This window comes from Carassius auratus, chromosome 31 (assembly GCF_003368295.1).
Source record: "Carassius auratus strain Wakin chromosome 31, ASM336829v1, whole genome shotgun sequence".
NCBI lineage: Eukaryota > Metazoa > Chordata > Actinopteri > Cypriniformes > Cyprinidae > Carassius > Carassius auratus.
Genome location: NC_039273.1, coordinates 7060885 through 7078261, shown reverse-complemented (window position 1 = coordinate 7078261; position 17377 = coordinate 7060885). Strand labels below are relative to the sequence as shown.

At 36.0% G+C, this 17377-nt stretch overlaps 1 protein-coding gene and 1 pseudogene across 3 annotated transcripts; both read left to right on the top strand.

Moving 5' to 3' along the window:
- Positions 1-2340: 2340 nt before the first annotated feature.
- LOC113051175 (uncharacterized) lies at positions 2341-3406 on the top strand (annotated as a pseudogene).
- Positions 3407-4756: 1350 nt separating this feature from the next.
- Positions 4757-17377, top strand: LOC113050351 (signal transducer and activator of transcription 1-alpha/beta-like). Of its 3 annotated transcripts, XM_026213230.1 has the most exons (24): positions 4757-4940; positions 5928-6059; positions 6225-6372; positions 6704-6799; positions 6888-6980; positions 7071-7149; positions 7234-7310; positions 7484-7635; positions 7720-7878; positions 7963-8052; positions 8332-8391; positions 8562-8582; positions 8675-8768; positions 8987-9034; positions 9445-9528; positions 9627-9725; positions 9825-9960; positions 10062-10114; positions 10215-10309; positions 10385-10524; positions 10635-10823; positions 11169-11223; positions 14157-14215; positions 15469-17377. In XM_026213230.1, the coding sequence occupies exons 2-24, from the start codon at positions 5929-5931 to the stop codon at positions 15780-15782; spliced, it is 2472 nt and encodes an 823-aa protein (XP_026069015.1). In that variant the 5' UTR covers positions 4757-4940; position 5928; the 3' UTR covers positions 15783-17377. The 3 variants fall into 3 exon arrangements, with proteins under 3 accessions (XP_026069015.1, XP_026069017.1, XP_026069018.1); XM_026213232.1 differs by lacking the exon at positions 14157-14215 and having other exon boundaries at positions 15469-15627; XM_026213233.1 differs by lacking the exons at positions 4757-4940; positions 5928-6059; positions 6225-6372 and having other exon boundaries at positions 6782-6799; positions 6888-6990.

The window sequence follows — 17377 nt, the reverse complement described above, 5'->3', positions numbered from 1 at the left end:
GTTTAATACAAACCTCTACTTTCCTTTGACCACTCCAAGCACAATGGCACTTTAGCATTTATTGTAGAACTGAATGGTTTTGAAGTGATTCAATCTAATAAGCAAATACAAATGGCAAAATACAGATTATTGTCATTATTAGCAAAAATATCTTTATTTTAGTACCTTAATCAAATTGTCTACATCTTGAAATTGTTAATGGAATGATTATGGGTTTTGAGTCTTTAGTAACACATAGATGTTGTGAATTATGTACAACGGGAATTTTGTGTAGTACTTCTACAGCAATCTTTTATTTATAAAAGTTTGTGGGAAGCAAATGTGTGACCAAGAATAATTGAATGAGGAATAATAAATTAAGACTTATTTTACAGTAAACTGTTTTCATGTTGTCTATTCTATGAATAAATACAATTATATTTTTTCCATCTCTTTAAAAAAAAGCATATGTTCAAATTAAGGTACTGTATGAGCACGAAAACTTACAACGTGGCTTACATATTCTACATTTGTCATTTCATCCCAGGATTGTTTTCATTCCTGAAATCTAAGTAAATCTGTCAAAACATCCTTTATCTGATTTTAGTCTGGTGCTTTCTATACTCAGAAATCTTAATGGCTTAAATTAATTCTTATCCAACATTAATTACTACAATGTTAGTACTGCAATAAACACTGACAATAAATTAAAACTCATACAGCTCGGTTATCTTAAAAAGACTTGACTTTTTCTTCGGGATGAGTTCTGGACAGAAGAGATCAGGCTTCATACACCACAGCAAAACCATCATGGATAAAAATATAGTCTATTAAATTGTGCAGAAACCTCCTAAAAAGAAAGACCATTCATTTTAACATTCTAGCTAAAGTGAACTTCATTTGAACTAGATAAACTCTTACCTCAGCCTTTCTGTCTTTTAAGAAACTGTTGCCTCTTCCCTCTCCTCTCCAAGCAGGAATGACTGATAGTCAAAACAAACTCATACTGTAGGGCTAGTTTTTTAAGGATACTAATTTATTAGAATTCTCCACAGTGCCCGCTAGAGGTCAGTGTATTCGCTGCAATATTCTGTCTGTCCCTCATTCTGCACTCTGCAAAATTCAGCTGTTACAAACGAGGTAGATCGGTTTGCTTGACTGTAGTGACATACTCTAAATATAGACAATTATTTATAAATTAACCTCAATTTAATGCAATTTTTATACCCCGTTTGCTATTTACATCTCCTATCACAGACTTACTAGACACAGTGTTTCTAACAGCCCAACAAATATATCCTTCATATTCACTACAACGGACCAAAGAGAAAAATCACATCAAGCCCTGGTGTTACTTTAATTAATAATAGATGTATCATAATCGCCTAGCATAGAAATGATTAGAGGAATCGAGGGGGTCCTGAGATGAGGGTAAATAAACAAAACACCCAGAACACATTGTAATTTAGTATTTCTTTTTTTTTTTTTTACTGACAGACTGCATGTTTTAAAATTATATGATGGAACCTTATTATAGAACATTTAAAAACAAAATATAAAATATAAATAACTGAACGAACAAGACAAAGATAATACATTTGCAAAACAAAGCAAAGTTAACATTATTTTATTTCAAAACTTGAAAATTTGCTAAATATATGCCCGAAAGTGTAGAGTATGTAGAATAGCATGGAAAGACTTTTAGAGGCAGGAGTCTAAAAAAAGATGTGCTCATCTATTTTCTTTTCTTCTTACCTTCCTTACTTCTTTTTGTCCAGTTTCATTTTGAAAACAACAAGCACACAAATACACAAATATCTCATGTTATCTCTCCTGCAGATATTTGTGCAGATACAGCATTTACACAAACAGCTTCATGGACAGTACATACACAATTAAAAGGGACAGTTTACCTAAAAATGAAAATGAAACCTCATTTACTCACCCTCATGCTGTTCCAAACCTGCATGACTAACTTTCTTCTGGAACACCAAATATATTTAGAAGAATGTTATTATCTAAACAGTTTCATGTGCCATTGATTTCCATTGTATGGACAAAATCTAAGTCAGTGGGACCTGACACTGTTTAGTTACCAACATAAAATATAATACCATCAAAATATCACATTTTGTGTTCCACAGAAGAAAAAAAATACATACATGAGAATGACATGGAGATATAAAAATGATGACAAAACTTTCAATTTGGGGTGGACGGTTCCTTCAACACATTCAGCTTCTCCTTTTTTAAATTCAGAAACCATGATTTGCTTCATGTTGCAGGTCTCCATAGTTCAACATGGCTAAAAGGAACTCAAAACTCAAATGGTTACTTCTCATCCAGCTCTTGCTTTCCGATATGATATTTGGCAGAGCTCCACTCCCTCAAAGCAAACTGAGGCCTTCAGTCACTTCAGAAATATTTCAAGAAGATAAAAAAATCACAAGTGGTTGGAGATCTTTCTGCTGCCCATCAATTGGTCTTGTAACTCTCAGCCTCTCAGCAGGGTTTCTCTCAAGAGCTATTAGGGTTGGCAATGGTGCCAGTGCAGGTGTCAGCAGTATGTCTGTTTGAAGCCCAAGTGTTGGTAATGCAACTATATGTGGTGTTGGGGCAAAATGATACACATACATTTTTATAGGACATACTGGTACTGATTAAGAGGGGTAAAGAGAGGGATTCATCACACATGGTTCATCACAGCTTTACCAATGGATTCAAAACTCCACAGCGCCATTTACAGGCTGTTATATTTAACATTCATCAGCTAGCTGAGGTGGGTGAGAAAGATGAGAGTAAAGTTAGGAATAGGGGGCAATGCAATGGCTGGGTGAGGGTGAAAGGTACTCGGTTTCTCGGGCAGGCTGCAGAACAGAGCAAGCAATTGTGTCTTGAGGAAGCACGGCAGGCTTGTGGAAGCTTGGGATTCCAGTGTACAGGTGTGACCCAGGATGGTGATTCTGGATATTAGCGTGTTATCTCGAGGCCTGGAAGCCGCATAGTGCCTTCATCTAACTCTGAGAGCTGGATTCAAACTTGCAAGGTGAGATCTGTACGTTGGCACAAATATGAAGACCCTCAGCATAAATGTGTAGTTAAAAAAGAGGAGCAAGTGTATACAGTAGTGGAGTGGATTCTGGCAGTCTCCACACTGTATAATCTGGGAACAGCCGTTTACTATGCTTCGGTTAGCTGCTATGACACTGCAAAAGAGAGAGCATCTTCAGCACTGTGGATCTGGGCACAGACGCACTCATGGCTGTAACGGGTGGAACCGCAGGAGTTGCCGGTTAAGCGTTGGGGGCTGGAGTTAAAAACAGGTGTGAAGGCAGGGATTAAATATCTGCTGAACAGCATGAAAGAGGAAGCTGACCTTGTAATGAACCAGAACAGCTGGGAGGACAGAACTATCGCTGTCCAATAAAAGACCAAGGAGAAACCGATGAAGAGAGTCAAGAACAACAGTTGCATTGCTCCAGGGCCTCAAGGATTTTTCCAACTGTATTAAATAATGTTTAGATCACTCTATTGGTCTATATGTTCAGTCATAATAAATATGTTCCCATTCAGTTATAAATACCTTAATATCCAAAAGGTATTTAATGACATTAGAACGAAGTGACCTAATTTCTGGTGGGGAAAAAAATAACAACACAAACTTGAGCTAATTTTAGCATTTTTCCATTCAACATTCTACTTTTTTAGAAATTGATATAGAAAGTTAAAGAACTCTGTATGATTTATATATATTATACTATTGTAATACAATACATAATACAATCAATATTTCAAAAGACTTCCTTTTTATGAAATATGTTCAATGTATTTGTCATAATAGTCCCTGAGCTTGCGCACAGAAAGTAAGGACATTGTTAAAATAGTCCATGTGATGTGGTTTAACCTTAATTTTATGAAGCTACGAGAATAATTTTCTGGGTCTAGAACGTTGTAGTTCCATTGCTGTTTGGTTCAGAAAGCTCTCAGATTTCATCAAAAATATCTTAATTTGTGTTCTGAAGAAGAATGAAGGTCTTATGGGTTTGGAACGACATGCGGGTGAATTAAAGACAAAAAATATTTTGTTGGGTGAATGACATGAGGGTGAATTAATGACGACATATATATATTTTTGGGTGAACTATCCCTTGAATTAGTTACAGACTTCAAAAGGTAGTACATAACAGGAATGACCAGTAGCCGCTTATAACCTCAATATAGCAGTTCTCCAGCTTCAGCTGAGACTTTGACTTGCGTCAATCATGGAAAATATTTAAGTTATTATATCGTTGGGAGGAACAGAGCACTACTAGTAGAATACAAGATAAACAGAAATGATAGAGCATAAAACCAGAATTACATGTCATGAGAGTTATTTGAATATGAATATGTAGTTAATGTATAACAGTTGCACGTAAAATCAAAAAGAAATGTTTCTACTCAGTTTGTAAACTCCTTTTTTTTAAATGTATAATCGTATTTTATATATGGATAGTGTAAAATAAATAAAATGCTTTGAGATCGTATGGCATTTCTGTACATCCATCCATTGACTTTCACTTCCTCATTTCTTGGAACGTGAGAGCTTGAGGGTTTCATTTCTACCGACGTTCTATCAACACCCCTCCGCTCTGAGTCTGATTGACGGAAGCTTCTACCAAATATGGTTGTCAAGTGTGCCCTTCTGCGCCAATGAACTGATGCGAAGGTTCTCTACGTAACAAGATGGGTGGGATTTAATAATTAATTAGGTGAGGAAAAGAACAATGCGCTAGAAGAAAAGCACAGCAGAGGGGGGTTTAGTGAAGAGCCGACGGTTTCCTGAGAAGTGCTAGTCATGTGTTTCTAGTCAGCTGATGTTCAGTTCAGGACTGTTGTTGTCTTTCTTGTATGTCTGGAGAAAACACTTTTCAAACTGAGGTTTGACGATAAGTTCTTCAAACGGCAGACGGCTGTTTCAGGTAAGTTATTGATATTTTACTATACGCTAAGGCGCTAAGATGACAGTTATTCATCATGGAATGGCTATTTAGTCGTCATCATCAGTCATATGCTGTCAAATGCATTGGATTAGTGTACGATTACTGTATATTAGTAGTCTATAACTTATCTTTATTATGACCGTGGTGTAACGTTTTGTCCTCATGGTTGGTTATAAACGCGGTTCTTGAGTCAGTATTTCCGTTTGTTGTTTGAGGGCAGTGTGAAGGAACTGTGTCACGTGAGGACAGAGAGCGTGTAACATAAGCATGTGTTTCAGTCCTGGGCACATTTGGCCCTGTGGAAATTTAAACGGTCTTCAAAAACACGTTTTTTACTCCCATTAGTTAGTTTAATTTGTTAATACTTTAATATGTCTTCTGTCATTTTTAGCATGGACATTTTGACACAATTTCAAACAGATCTCAAATTACGTGTTTTGTCTGATAACATCATATGATGGAAATGATGACTGTGGAAATGGACTACTGTGGAAGTACAGTAAAACTGTAATATTGTAAAAAAAAAAATAGTAAAGTTTTTTTCAGTATATATATATATATATATATATATATATATATATATATATATATATATATAATTTTTTTTTGAATTGTGAGTCTTTTGAAACATTATAAATGATTTAAGTGTCTAAATATATATATTTTTTAAGAATCTCTATTGTGCTTTTCATACAAGAAAATGTCTTGCTGACTCAATATGCCAGTCCATTTGCACAAAAATGTCAGGTTGAAGAGTCATGCCATACGTTATTATTCTGCTCTTCAACTCCAAACAAATCTGGTTTAATTGTTTTCTCTCCATGGCTTGTTTTTAAAAATAACCACTGGAACAGCGATTCCTTTCTGACATTTGACTTGCAAAGTAGTGGCAGGACTGGTCCAGTGCTGACTAGTCCTTGATCTTTCGGCAAACATGAAATGTTTATTATTGTAATTATTTTGTAGAATGACACAGTGGGAGCGATTGCAGCAGCTGGATACAGTGTATTCACAGAGGGCTTTTGATCTGTACAATGGAGATGAATTCCCAATGGATGTGAGACATTACTTGGCACACTGGATCGAGGGCCAGGACTGGTGAGTGCGTTCCCTATGTGAGCAAGAGCTAAAACCTGTAGATTGATTCTTATAATTCAGTATCCTAGAAGGTATTAATAACCATGGATAAGGAGAAGCACACAGCTGCAGCAAGGAGTATCAACCAGGCGAAACAAGTTAAGTTTCTGTCCTTGTGTGTTGCAGGGAACGTGCTTCTCGGGACTCTTCCCAAGCTGCATTCCTGTTTCAGGTGCTTTTAGAGAATCTGGACAACCAGTTCAGTCGTTTTGCGCACGAGAGAGAGAGTTTTCTACTGCAGCGTAATTTCAGACGCTACAAACAAAACTTTCAGGTAAGTGTACATCTGTTGCCAAAACCATCATGCCTGATGCCCTCTTTGGATTTGTGAGGCTCTAAAATTGCCAAATAAAAACTATACTGGTAGACTAAAGGCCTGTTCACACCAAGAACATTAAATATAGCCTCAAATATGTTGCCATCCAAACCAACTGACAGTATTGTTCTTTTTATTTCCAAGTGCACTGTGAACATGATTATGCTTTATATGTCAACTATTATTTTATTCATCAGCTGGAAAAATATATTTTTGGTAATAGTTTTTGATTGTAGAGCATTCATTTTTGACAGCTATGGGCTGATGGGTTACATTTGCTTGTATGCAGAAATACCAAGAGGAACCCTATACTCTTGCTACTATTATCAACTGGTTCCTGGTGAAGGAGAAAGGGATCTTGAATGATGCAGAGCTTGCACAGCAAGTTAGTGACTTAAAGTATCATTATTATTATTATTCTCATTATCAGCATCATCATCAGTCACTTCTGATTCTCTCTCTCAATGTTTCAGGTGCAGATGTTGCAGGTTCAGCCAGCTGCAATGGAGTTGGAGAGCCAGAGACAAGTAGAAAATAGGTTAAAAGACCTTAAGACCAAAGTAGAGGTGTGTGTCTGTGAGTATACACTTATACAGGTATGTGTGTGTGGGTGTGCGTGTTTGTTCAAGAGCATGATTCATTGTTTCTTTTAACAGGTGATGGAGCACAGCGTAAGGTGTCTGGAGGAGCAGCAGGATGAGTTTGATTTTAAATATCAGACGCACCTAATGGACTGTGAGGCTGCACACTAAACACACTGTCTTTGATTTCTCTATATATGGTGGTGTTAATATGTGTGTATGTTTAATGTGTCTTTAGTTTGTACTGAAGAAGAGAAGAAAAAGCAATTAGAAGGGCTTCAGAAGATGCTCAATACACTTGATAACTGCAGAAGGGTAGGCAAATTGTGTGTGCATGTCTATTCTATTCCGGATTATTATTGTTAACTAAACTTTTGAAATTAGGTTGCCAGAGAAACTAACTCAAAAGAAACCTAAAACATAATATATATATGTATATATATATATATATATTTATAAACCATGCCGTTCTTGTGTCATTGTCTCAGAACTTCCTGTCTGATATCTCGGCTATGTTGGACGCTGCTGATGTTCTACGCTCAGCAATCATAGATGAGGAACTGGTGGAGTGGAAGCGGAGACAACAGAAGTCCTGCATTGGTGCTCCTGAAAATACAAGTCTGGAACACTTAGAGAAATGGTAACCGCTCATGAATTTCTCTTAGTGATGATCTGCACAAACACCATTCAGAACTACTTTTAAGATGTTTATGGTCTTCGGCAGGTTCACTCAAATTATAGAGTGCATGTTCCAGCTGCAGATGTTCTTACAGAAGCTTGATGAGCTGGTAGGGAAGATGACCTACGAAAATGACCCCATACCGGTCCGAAAACCCCCTTTAAAGAGTAGATTGGAGACACTATTGACCCAACTAATAAAGAGGTACACTCAAACATGTACACAACAAAACATGCACGTCTCTGTCTTCATGCTTATGTGCTTCATTATTTGTTTGTGTGTTTTTAGCTCATTTGTTGTAGAGAATCAGCCATCCATGCCGCAAGGTCGAGGCCTCCTGTTGCTGCGCACAAATGTTCAGTTCTCAGTCAAAGTCAGGTCAGGCTCTAACATTATACTGCACATTACTTGCCACCTGTGATACAGTGAAAATCAGTATTGCTCCTAATAACAATAGTAATGATCATTATAGATTCTTTGTTTACATATATTGCTTGTGACTAGGGTATATACTTTCAAACATTGAGAATATGTAAATTCATTTTAGTGTATTGTCCTGTACTTGGAAATATTTGTGAAAGTTTAGTTCGAGTTGAGATGGAGAAAAAAAAAAGTTTTCCCTCAGACCTAAAAGGACAATAACTCTCCTCTATGCAGATTGTTATATAAAGTTCCTGAACTCAACCATGTTATGAAGGTGTCTGTTTCTGTTAACAAGTAAGATCACCGTCTTTCTTTCCTCAAATGGTATGATTTGTCTTTCTTAGACTACAGAATCTGGGAGTCATTCTTGTTAGATATATGTGGTTTGATTTTTGATATGGTTTTAAAAAAGATTAGAACTATGAATTCTAATGGTCTTCTCTTCCTTTTGTTTTTATTTTTAGTGCAACTTCACAACTGAAAGGGTGAGTGTTTCCATACACACTTTCCCATCGCTCCACTCTGCAAATCCTTGACTTTGATTTTAAATAACATGTTAAATCTGTTTATATGGTAGGTTTCGGAAATTTAATGTGCTGGGTACCTTGAGTAAAGCCCTTAACATGGCTGAGAGTATGAATGGGGGCATGGTTGCTGATTTCAGACATTTGGTGAGTTCTTCCAGTGTGCATTTGAATGAATAAAAAGTAACATGTCATTACTACATACTAAAACCTTTTTCATGTTTTGTTCATTTGACATTAAGCATTGGCACAATAACATCTGATTATTTGGTATTGGATTGTTTTACATTTTTAACCAGATTTTGGTCATTATGATAAAACGATAATAAAAAGCTTAAGCATTGTCTATGTGTGCTTTTTCACAGAGTTTAAAAGACCAGAAAGTTGGTGGTGGAGGAAAAGGAATCAATGATGTGAGTTTTCTAAAGGTTCTAAGGATGAACTATAAATGCTAGTAATTACATTGCTGCATGTAACATGTATAAACCCAGTACCAGAGGCAATACAGATTAAGAGTGTTTCCACATGTGTAGATTATTTGGTTTGTTCCAGGACAGACTTCAATTGTTACAATGCACTGAATTCTCCTTGGGTTGGTTTGCCCTCACAAGTAAACGTTTCAAAACCTACCCAAAATGTTCTTATGAAAATCACAAACCACACCAGGTTTATGAAACAAGCACTCCAAAAGAGCCAAGTGTGAAAGTGCAAAAGAGTCACAAAACTGAAAGAGTTGTGCAAAACTGTATTTAAAATGATCAGAATAGGAGACAAAGCGATAAGTAGAGTTCTGTTTGTAAATCCTGTTGTGTGTTTTATGCAGCTCTCATTGAGTGTTACTGAAGAGCTGCACAGAATAACTTTTCAGACCCAGTTTGATTATCAAGGCCTGTCTGTCCCTTTGGAGGTGAGACATCTTTTCCTCATTGAAAACATTCTTCTCAGTAAACTTCCATAGATTTCCCAGTCCAGCTTTTATGAGCATGCTTCCTTTTTCCATCTCAGATCTCTTCTCTTCCTGTTGTTGTGATTTCAAACTCCAGTCAGCAGCAGAGCGCTTGGGCGTCTGTTCTGTGGTTCAACATGCTCTGCCCAGATCCCGAGGTCAGGAGCAGGAGTTACTTTTGGCTCATGAAAAGCTGTTTTTATTCATATTTGCATCACTAAAATAACTGTTAATAACTTTTGTGTGGGTGCATCTAGAACGTCAAGTTCTTTGAAAGCTCTCCTGCAGCCACTTGGCCACAGTTTGGGGAAATGCTAAATTGGCAGTTTCTCTCCTGTGGGAAACGTGGTCTAGACAATGACCAGTTGGAGACCCTTGCCATCAAGCTCTTTGGTATGTACATGCCACACCTTTCATTTATTAATAGATCATAAAATATAAAGGTCATAAAGTTATCTTGAATATGTTAATAATGTAATATTTCTTATAAACAGGTAAACAACAAAGCTATGAAAACTGTACGATATCCTGGACCAAGTTCAGTAAGGTATAAACAATTAAACACAGTTTATAGGTCTTTGTAAAATGCCTGATGCTAATGTATGAGGGTTTTGTTTTCTCATGGTTGTCTGTGTGTGATTTTTAAGGAGAACCTCCCTGATACAAACTTCACCCTGTGGGTGTGGCTGGATGGCATTCTAAACCTGGTTAAACTCTACCTGTCAGACCTGTGGAGTGATGGGTATGGATGCCATCGATAGATAGATCGATATATGGATAGATCTTCATTTCCAACCTAAGTTTGTTTGTTTTATAGGTCTATAATGGGTTTTGTCAGCAAGGGGAAGGAAAGACTTTTATTAAAGAAGAAGCAGAACGGCACTTTCCTGTTGCGTTTTAGCGAAAGCATCAAAGACGGAGGAATCACGTTCAGCTGGGTGCAGTACGCTAATGATGGTAAACCATGTCATTAAAGATACATGAAAAAAAATATATATATACATAGTTAAATATTTGGTCACTTAGGGTCCTGCAAAATGTCTGAATATACGATGCTTTTTTTTTAGGCTCTTCGAGTGTGCAAACAGTGAAACCATTCACCAGTACTGACCTAAAGCAGATTGCTCTACCTGATATCCTCTGCAACTTTCGAATCATGGAAGCAGAAAATATTCCAGTTAACCCACTGTGTTACCTTTACCCGAACACTCCCAAAGACCAGGCTTTCGGCAAATACTACAGTGAAAAGACTGAAGGTGAGTCTAGAATTTGGTCAATTTCAGGCTTTACTACTTAAAATTTTACAATTTCAACATTTATAATTGTTTTTTTTACAACATTTGACAAATCTGTGTATAAATATTACACTTTGACCATTTTTTGACAACCCTAATCAACATATTAGAGCTTTGATTTCTTTCTTTTTTTAAATTTAGTGTGTGTGTGTGTGTATATATATATATATATATATATATATATATATATATATATATATATATATATATATATATAAATTAGTTTGAGCTAGGTACTAAATCGTTTCTGCTGTATTTAGTTCAACACAAAATCATTTTCTTTGTCTTGTGATGTTTTTGTTTCAGAGGAGAATCCTTACCTGAAGTATCTCAAAACCAAACTGGTTTTTGTCACTAATGAGTAAGTCTGTATTTGTTTATTAGTTTATATTTGTGTGTTGAGTGTTTGCATGATTATGTAACATTTATGACAGCGCTATCTCTGGTCTGGTTTTGACTATTTGGTATTTTAACCTTTCTTTAAATGCACAACTTTTGTTTCAATCAGACTGAATTCATCCTGATTAATGAATCTGAATGTAGTGTTAACAGTAAATAAAAAACAAACAAACGCTAAATAAAGTGATTGGGTTGATGTGTGTTTTAATCCATAGGCATTATTATTATGCTCTCATATTTGAATACTTGTGAAGAAATAGTGACCTTATTTACAAAAACAAAATAAGCGCTTTACTAAACTATTCATGATATTGTTTTGTTTTATCACCATCTAATTTATTGTGAGCTGAATGTATCTCCCAGACCTATTTCAGTGCTTCATTACAGCAAATTTAGTCTTGCATACATGCAAGCATAATTTTCATCCTCAGCACAGCCTGCTGATGTTTGTTAAGGAGTGGAAACAGATAAATGAATTATATCTTGGCCTTAGAAACGAGATGTACTTTGCCATACTTTTTATTGCTGCCTGTGTATAAGTTCTACAGGTTATTGCTAGAAGTTACCATTTAATGATGTGAGGTTCACATTGTAAGATTACAGCATTCAAGATGTTACCACAATATTATTTGAAGATAAGTACACCATCCCTGTGTTGTTGTGAGTTCAGGAGCGAACAGACTGTAAGGGCCCTATCATACACCCAAGTCTGTTTGCTAGTTTCAGTCCGGCGCCGTTCACATTTTCCCGTCCAGTGCCACGTCATTTAATTAGCAAATGCATTTGCGCTCATTTTTGCGCCCATGGGCGTGATGGTCTAAAAAAGAGGTTTGTTCAGGCGCATTGCTGGCATATTGCTATTTTAAGGAGCTGAAAATAGACTGCGCCATAGACCAACTCAAACCTGGTCTAAAGTCTGGCGCAATGTTTTTTCTTTGTTATTTAAAGAGCGTACACGCAGCTTATTATACACAGGGACGCACAGCAGCACACAAACATGCCAAATATTAACAAATTAAAGGATTGCATTGCATAAGATTTTTTTTTTTTTGTAGGCTAATTTAAATTTTACACACATATACACACACGTGTGTGTGTGTGTGTGTGTGTGTGTGTGTGTGTGTGTGTATATATATATATATATATATATATATATACACACACACACACACACACACACACACACACACACACACACACACACACATACTCATACATGTGTATATACATACACATACTCATACATACTCATACTCATACTTTCCTTCTCAAAAAATTTGCATATTGTGATAAAAGTTCATTATTTTCCATAATGTAATGATAAAAATTAAACTTTCATATATTTTTGATTCATTGCACACCAACTGCAATATTTCAGGTCTTTTATTGCTTTAATACTGATGATTTTAGCATACAGCTCATGAAAACCCCAAATTCCTATCTCAAAAAATTAGCATATCATGAAAAGGTTCTCTAAACGAGCTATTAACCTAATCATCTGAATCAACTAATTAACTCTATAAACACCTGCAAAAGATTCCTGAGGCTTTTAAAAACTCCCAGCCTGGTCCATTACTCAAAACCGCAATCATGGGTAAGACTGCCGACCTGACTGCTGTCCAGAAGGCCATCATTGACACCCTCAAGCGAGAGGGTAAGACACAGAAATAAATTTCTGAACGAAGGCTGTTCCCAGAGTGCTGTATCAAGGCACCTGCACTGGGGTGCCATGTCAGCTGCTGGTGTTGGTCCACTGTGTTTTATCAAGGGCAGGGTCAATGCAGCTAGCTATCAGGAGATTTTGGAGCACTTCATGCTTCCATCTGCTGAAAAGCTTTATGGAGATGAAGATTTCGTTTTTCAGCACGACCTGGCACCTGCTCACAGTGCCAAAACCACTGGTAAATGGTCTACTGACCATGGTATTACTGTGCTCAATTGGCCTGCCAACTCTCCTGACCTGAACCCCATAGAGAATCTGTGGGATATTGTGAAGAGAAAGTTGAGAGATGCAAGACCGAACACTCTGGATGAGCTTAAGGCCGCTATCGAAGCATCCTGGGCCTCCATAACACCTCAGAGGTGCCACAGGCTGATTGCCTCCATGTCACGCCACATTGAAGCAGTCATTTCTGCAAAAGGATTCCCGACCAATTTTTAAGTGCATAACTGAACATAATTATTTGAAGGTTGACTTTGATGTATTAACACTTTTCTTTTATTGGTCGGATGAAATATGCTAATTTTTTGAGATAGGAATTTTGGGTTTTCATGAGCTGTATGCCAAAATCTTCAGTATTAAAACAATAAAAGACCTGAAATATTTCAGTTGGTGTGCAATGAATCTAAAATATATGAATGTTTAATTTTTATCATTAAATTATGGAAAATAATGAACTTTTATCACAATATGCTAATTTTTTGAGAAGGACCTGTACAATGCCTACATGTCATAATGGATAGTCATCGCATGTATCAGAATTAGGCTATTTGCTCGCACATGAGCAGCTCGGTTTCATCTCGGAGACGTGTCCTGTCTTTGCGCTTGCCAAATTCTGCCGTGTAAATAGCAAATCCGTCATGGCACGAGCGCAACTGGCTCTTAAAGGGAATGGAAGATGAGACTCTGATTGGTTTATTACACGTTACGCCCAAAAAACACCCATTACTCATTAAGAGAATAGGGACAACCCATTTAGACCATGCGCCCGGGCACGCCAACTGTTTTTCTGTCATTTAAAATAGCAAAAGTGTATTTGGACACGCCCTGAGTGCACCTGCGCTTTACACTTTGCGTTTAGATAGTTAAAATAGGGCCCTAAGACTCTGGAATGAGTAGACACTGAGAGGGCTGTTCTGCTGTTTACTGGAGTGATCTGGGCTTTGTTGCTGCAGGAATGGCTGTTCTGGCATCAGAGAGGGACCAGAGTCTGACCTGTGCACACAGGACAGAGGTGAGACTCGTCTTCACGGCCCTTCCAAATCCAATCAGCTCAACCCTAACCCTCTTCTCGTTCGCTGGATAATCACCAAATGTGTCTTGGTTGCAAAAGGCTTTCTGATGAATACAGATGTTACCTTTATGGATGCTTCTCTTTCATTCAGATGCTCAGTCAACTTCATCTTGTTTAGACTCTTCCTTTCTTTCCCTACCCTAGTGCATTTGATTCACTGTGTGCAAAGTCACCTTCTGTTTGTGTGAAAGTGACCTTCTGTTTGTGTGGTGGGTGGTGACTGTAGTGTTTCTGTATTTCAATAACACAAACCTAACCATTCTGGTAACACTGACTGAAAAATGTTTATGGAAGCTTGAGCTTGCATGCCACATGCACATGGAAAATTTGGGATGCTCCAGTATAGATAAAATGATGATATAGCCGATATTAAAATCCTGTGCCCTTTTGTTTAAAAGAAATTACATAAAAAAACTACACTGAGTTGTTTTAAATGATTGTATTATAATGTACAGTATGAAAAATGAATATTTTGACATTTACATTTGTTTTTGTTTTTTTTTGGCATGTTGCATGCCACAATTTAGGGATGCACCAATATCAATTACCTAATATTTTTGCAACTGATTTTATTTTTATCTGCTAAATAGCTGAAATAGCTTTTTTTTTACATAAATGAATAACTATGATTTATGATATGTTATATTATGATGTACAGTATGATAAATGGATATCCATTTTGAGGTTTGCTAAAGATAACATTTACAAAATATCCATCTCAAAAATGCAAAAAAAAAAAAAAAATAATGCAAAAAAGTAATAAAATTCTAAAATTGACTAATTACCTGGTACCGATATATTGTGCATCTCTAAACTGACCCAACAGTAATAAGAAAAAAGATTTTTTTTTTTTTTTTTTTTTTTTTGGCATTTATGGTTCCATAAAGAACCTTTTACATCCATTGGACCTTTCCATCACACAAAAGGTTTTTATAGTAAAAAAATAAATATATGAAGATTTTCTTCACTCTATGAAGAAGAAGAAAAAAAAAAAGGTTCTTTATTGAAAGGCACTTTCGGGATCTAAAATTTGTTCTTCTATGGCAGAGCTGTGAAAACCTCCTTTAGGAAACTTTATTTTAAAAAATGATGCTAATCAGCATCAGAAATACATGAAGTCATTATTATTGTAATGCAGCTATTGAGTTAATAACTTCTCTCTTTTGCTTTCTCATCTCCTTCATGTTTAAAAGACCCTCCTTCCTCTTCTGATGCGGGTGATGATGATGTGTTGCTCAAAGGGTCCGAGAAGTCTCCAATGATCTCCAGCTCTACCACTGATGCTGATTTTCTTAACAGTATTTTGGACATCGATGGCGAGAGCTCTTTTCCAAATACATTTCCTGTAACCTCTCCCCACATTTCACCATCATGCCTCCAACAAAACTTTCCAGAGAGTGTCGAGGATGACCTTGGTGAAGCACCCTCTACAGACACTGATGTTAATAACACATTGCAAGAGATTTTAAATGACATAAACCTTAATTTACTTCATCCTTGGTCCTAGTTTTTAAGATCTTGGCAATCCCAACATACCATTGACCCCCTGAATTTGATCCATTTTACACAAAACCATAATCCTACTGAAGCCGTATAATGCTTTCCGTTGCTCTGATTTGTTGTAATTAAGTATCAAGTAGAGAGGCATAATACAGGTCATTACTTCATTTTCAGTACTGATTTTTTTAGTATTACTTTTATCAATTTAGTGTTTATATCTGAATGTCTACTCAGCCAGTCATCTGTTACTTACAGTATGTCTATTCAATTTTAAGGGAGAGGTCTTGTGAACTCACTATTCATAAGCTGCTAGTAAATATTTGTCCCTATAAAAATAAGCTGGAAAGAAAAAGTTGCATTGAAATTGATTCTGAAAATATTAGAGCTCCTTAGCAATGAAATTGGATGACTAATTTTATATATATATATAAAATATAAAAACACTTCTGCCATTTAACCTAAGTTAAGCTCATGCTTTTGTGGTCCAAGTACATGATCAGCAGAACAGTTTGTATTCTTCTATTCTAATTAAATGGGCCTTATTGAAGAGATAATTTGATAGTGAAACCGATAGACTTTATTAATGTGTCAAACACCTTTAGTAATGTGAATTAGGCATTAGCTTTGAGCTAATGGTTTTAAAAGCATCTTAACAACAAAGCCATTTCTGCGCATACATTTATGACTATATAACAAATTCTCCATATGGTGCAATTTTAAAGTTCTAAAAATTGAAAAATGTATGGCTTAATTTGACTTTTAAAGTCACCAATGTTGATGATGCTTTTATAGTAGTCTTTAACTTTCACTTTTATGATAAATGTTTGTTTATTTTGTATAACCACTGTTGGAAAGTTCCTGAATGCTTTGCTTTTGAGTCAACTGGATTTTTTTCCTTGTAGTTTTTTTATCATTTTAAAAGTGATTTGGTGGCTTTCACTAAACCCAACTTCAAGACTATAGCAATACTTATTATTTTCCTGTTTTTGGTGCTGGATAGTTGAGTTATCAACTACAGATTTAATGAGGCAGATACTGGGATTAATTTATATATAAAAAAGGAAATGATCATTTTGACGCTTACATTTTCTAGAATTTCAAAAGCAGAATTTAGTTCAGATGTTCTGTTACCCGGCTGTTGAAAATACTTAATATTTGTTTTAGATGTTTTTATCTTTTATACAAACTGAATTTGAATCCGACTGATTGTATGATTACTCTGAGAGTAACACTGAGATTTCTGATGACAGAAAAATGCACTTAAGTTAGTTGTTGTGTAACAATGTTTACAGATCAATTAAAAGAGGAGATTGAACGGTCTCTGAACTCTTTTAGAGAGAAAAAAAAATTCCTCTCTGAAATGAAATAAGATATCATAGTTATTTAATCAATTTATCTTTTAGATCTAAAGACCCCATTAGCACTTCTGTTTGAATTTGTAGAATTTGCTTCAAATGCATGTAACCAAGATTGGCATTGTGTCCACTGTCAGCCTTATTGTAATATGTTTTTTATCTGTTAACAAGACTTTGTAGAGTTGAAATATCAGAGTGTTAACAATGGTACAATATTGGTCCAATAAAACATCTAATGAGAGATAAA